Below are 2,500 nucleotides of genomic sequence, written 5' to 3' on the forward strand. Positions count from 1 at the left end.
GAAAGGACAGCGAGGTATAGGCTTGATGACGTCGGTGTGTCGTCACTCCCACACTACTGCGCATGTGCAAACGACGAGACCGAGTTCGATGGGAGGGTATGGCCAGGGTATATAATTTTGATGGTCACTGCGACTAAGTTCTACCACTCCCAAACTACCCGGTATTATTTACTTGACCTTGCGCCACTTACAGGTGTTTTCGTATATGTATGTGGGCTATGGCTAGGATTAAGTAGCCAAACTAGTTCAGAACATCACAGTTCCTCTGCGCCTGGTGTTTACATTCAGAGCTACAGACACACACACCACACATTTCCTTGGACGAGCCCACTCTGGATCTGGCCAGTCTCTCCCTCCCGTTGAGGTAGCCTTTCAGCGGCGGATTCTCTGAGGAGGGATGACCAAGTGTTCCTAGGTGCTGATCTAATAGGTGGGGTCGCACCCCCCTTGGTCCTCCCCCTAGCGGGACTCACACTTGTCCACGTGTAAGACGGGAGGCCTGATCTCGACTCAGTTAGGTCTTAGAACTAGGTTAGGCAATCACATGGTTTTGTGAGTGTGTATATCCTCTCACCACCCGTATGGCTTCTGAGCACAGCCTCAGTTCACAGCTTCCCTTGTTGGACTCTGTGGTGGGTGGGGGCATTGTAGGATGAATTGAACCGGGTATTTTTAATAGAAAAAAAACTGACTGACACACTCATTGATGACCCTTGCATTAAGTTAACCAAGGCTCTGGTGTCGGTTCAGAGAAAACCTGCCAAAAAACCTCGAGCTGGGCCCTCTAAATCAGCCCTTGGCTCAGACAAGTCTCTGGCGTCGGTTCAGACGACGAGTCAATCTAAGACTGGAAGCCAGGTAGGACCCTCCAACTCTGCTGGCCCCACTACCAAAACTCTGGTGTCAGTTCGGAGAAATGGCAACAAGCAGCCTCGGAGGGTGAGTCTGCAGCCCCAAGTTGGCTCCCACAGTTTAGCGTTCCCTGGACGGATTCGATAATGCCTACTAGATGGTATGGGTTCTGGAAACCCAGAGACAGTGCTGTCTGACAATTAGAATTACCAGAGATAAAGGCATATTAATCATACCAAGGGATCAAGCCACACTCACCTTCCTCCAGGAGACAGACAAGCTCCTGGATGGGCAGAAGGTGAGCTTGTTGGCTCTGACTCCCAACAATAAGAAAACTAAGATGGTGTTTCTTGGCTTTTCTTTGATGTATGAATTTGAGGTTATCACCGCTTATCCCAAGGTGGCGGAAGCTTCCCGACTCTCTTAATAGACTCAGATTAGCACAATGGTTCCTAATCTAAGCATACTGCAATGGAATATCAATGGCTTTTCCACAAAGAATGCCCTACTCCACGCAATCGAGCAAGTTCGGAATGTTGATGTTGTCATGCTCCAGGAAAATTAAACAGGGGATACTGTTAACTTCTCAGGCTATCATCCCTTTGTGTTGCTGAGTACACAAGGCTCAGAGGTTTGATTACTCTTGTGAAGATGGCTATCCCTTGCTCCTTCATTACTGATCCTGTGCAGTGTTGAAAAGGCGTCAAATTCCTTGCCATTGAGATCTACTTGGCCAGGGGTCCCCTCATGCTGTACAATGTGTACAACAGGCCAAGATGTAGGAGCTTAGATATTAGCCAAGTCTGTGCTACTCTTAGCACATGAGCCTATCTTCATAGGGGCAACTTCATTGCCTACCACCCCAGCTTGGCTTCCACCCAGAGTTATGACATGGCAGGCTACCCATAGCCACAATACTTGAGTTCTGCCCTGATATTGCTCTTCTCAACAGCCAAGAGCCTATGCATGTTGGCAGGGAGGTCCTTGACCTTACCTTTGCCGCTGCGGCTCTGGTCGAGAGAATTAGTTGGTCTGTGGACAGCACTGCCACAACCGATCACTATGGAAGGTTGACAGGGCCAACTGGAAAGCTTTCCAGGAAACCCTGGTCTGGTGCCTCAGAACCTGTGACTTCTCACTCAATGATAATGCGGATATATTTGAGGCCAGACTGGTAAATCTCATAGATAAGGCAGCCTCTCAGACCATCCCCTAAACTTGTCTGTATTCAAGGTGCTTTAAAGATGCCAGGTACTACAATGATGAGATTAAAGAGGTCAATCAGAGAATCAGTTTGTGAAGAAGACACTTCCATAGACAGAGAACACCCCTGAGAACCACGCTCTTTTGGGAGAGGCTCTCGAGACTGGCACTCGAGTTCTCTGCTAGAACAAGTAGCTTCGGTTTGCAGAGTTGAAGGCATGCAAAGAGGAATTGCTTCCAGGCAGGCATGCCCTCATTAGAGAAAATGCGGTTGAGCCTAATGATGCAGATGCCATGTTCTCTCTGAGGATATTACAGCGAACATACATGACCATTTCCTGGCCAACCCCGGATTGTGATAGGATCTTCTACCTCATCATTTCCCACTTGACATAAAGGTGAGCTTGCACTTTTGCATCTCATCAAGTCCTAGGAGACTTCCTCG

At 48.4% G+C, this 2,500-nt stretch overlaps 1 protein-coding gene across 1 annotated transcript in view; it reads right to left on the minus strand.

Annotated features, from left to right (window-relative positions):
• Positions 1–1,446: 1,446 nt before the first annotated feature.
• Positions 1,447–2,500, minus strand: part of LOC147471377 (uncharacterized) — a 7,493-nt gene continuing 6,439 nt past the window's right edge. Inside the window, exons 6-7 of the mRNA XM_086540262.1 lie at positions 2,194–2,358; positions 1,447–1,602 (exon numbers count right to left, since the gene is read on the minus strand). Coding sequence (XP_086396388.1) covers positions 1,447–1,602; positions 2,194–2,358 — 321 coding nt within the window. The remainder of the gene's footprint in view (positions 1,603–2,193; positions 2,359–2,500) is intronic.

The sequence above is a fragment of the Penaeus japonicus genome, unplaced genomic scaffold (genome assembly GCF_977035675.1).
Source record: "Penaeus japonicus unplaced genomic scaffold, GWHDUDI00000001_assembly GWHDUDI00000009, whole genome shotgun sequence".
Taxonomy (NCBI): domain Eukaryota; kingdom Metazoa; phylum Arthropoda; class Malacostraca; order Decapoda; family Penaeidae; genus Penaeus; species Penaeus japonicus.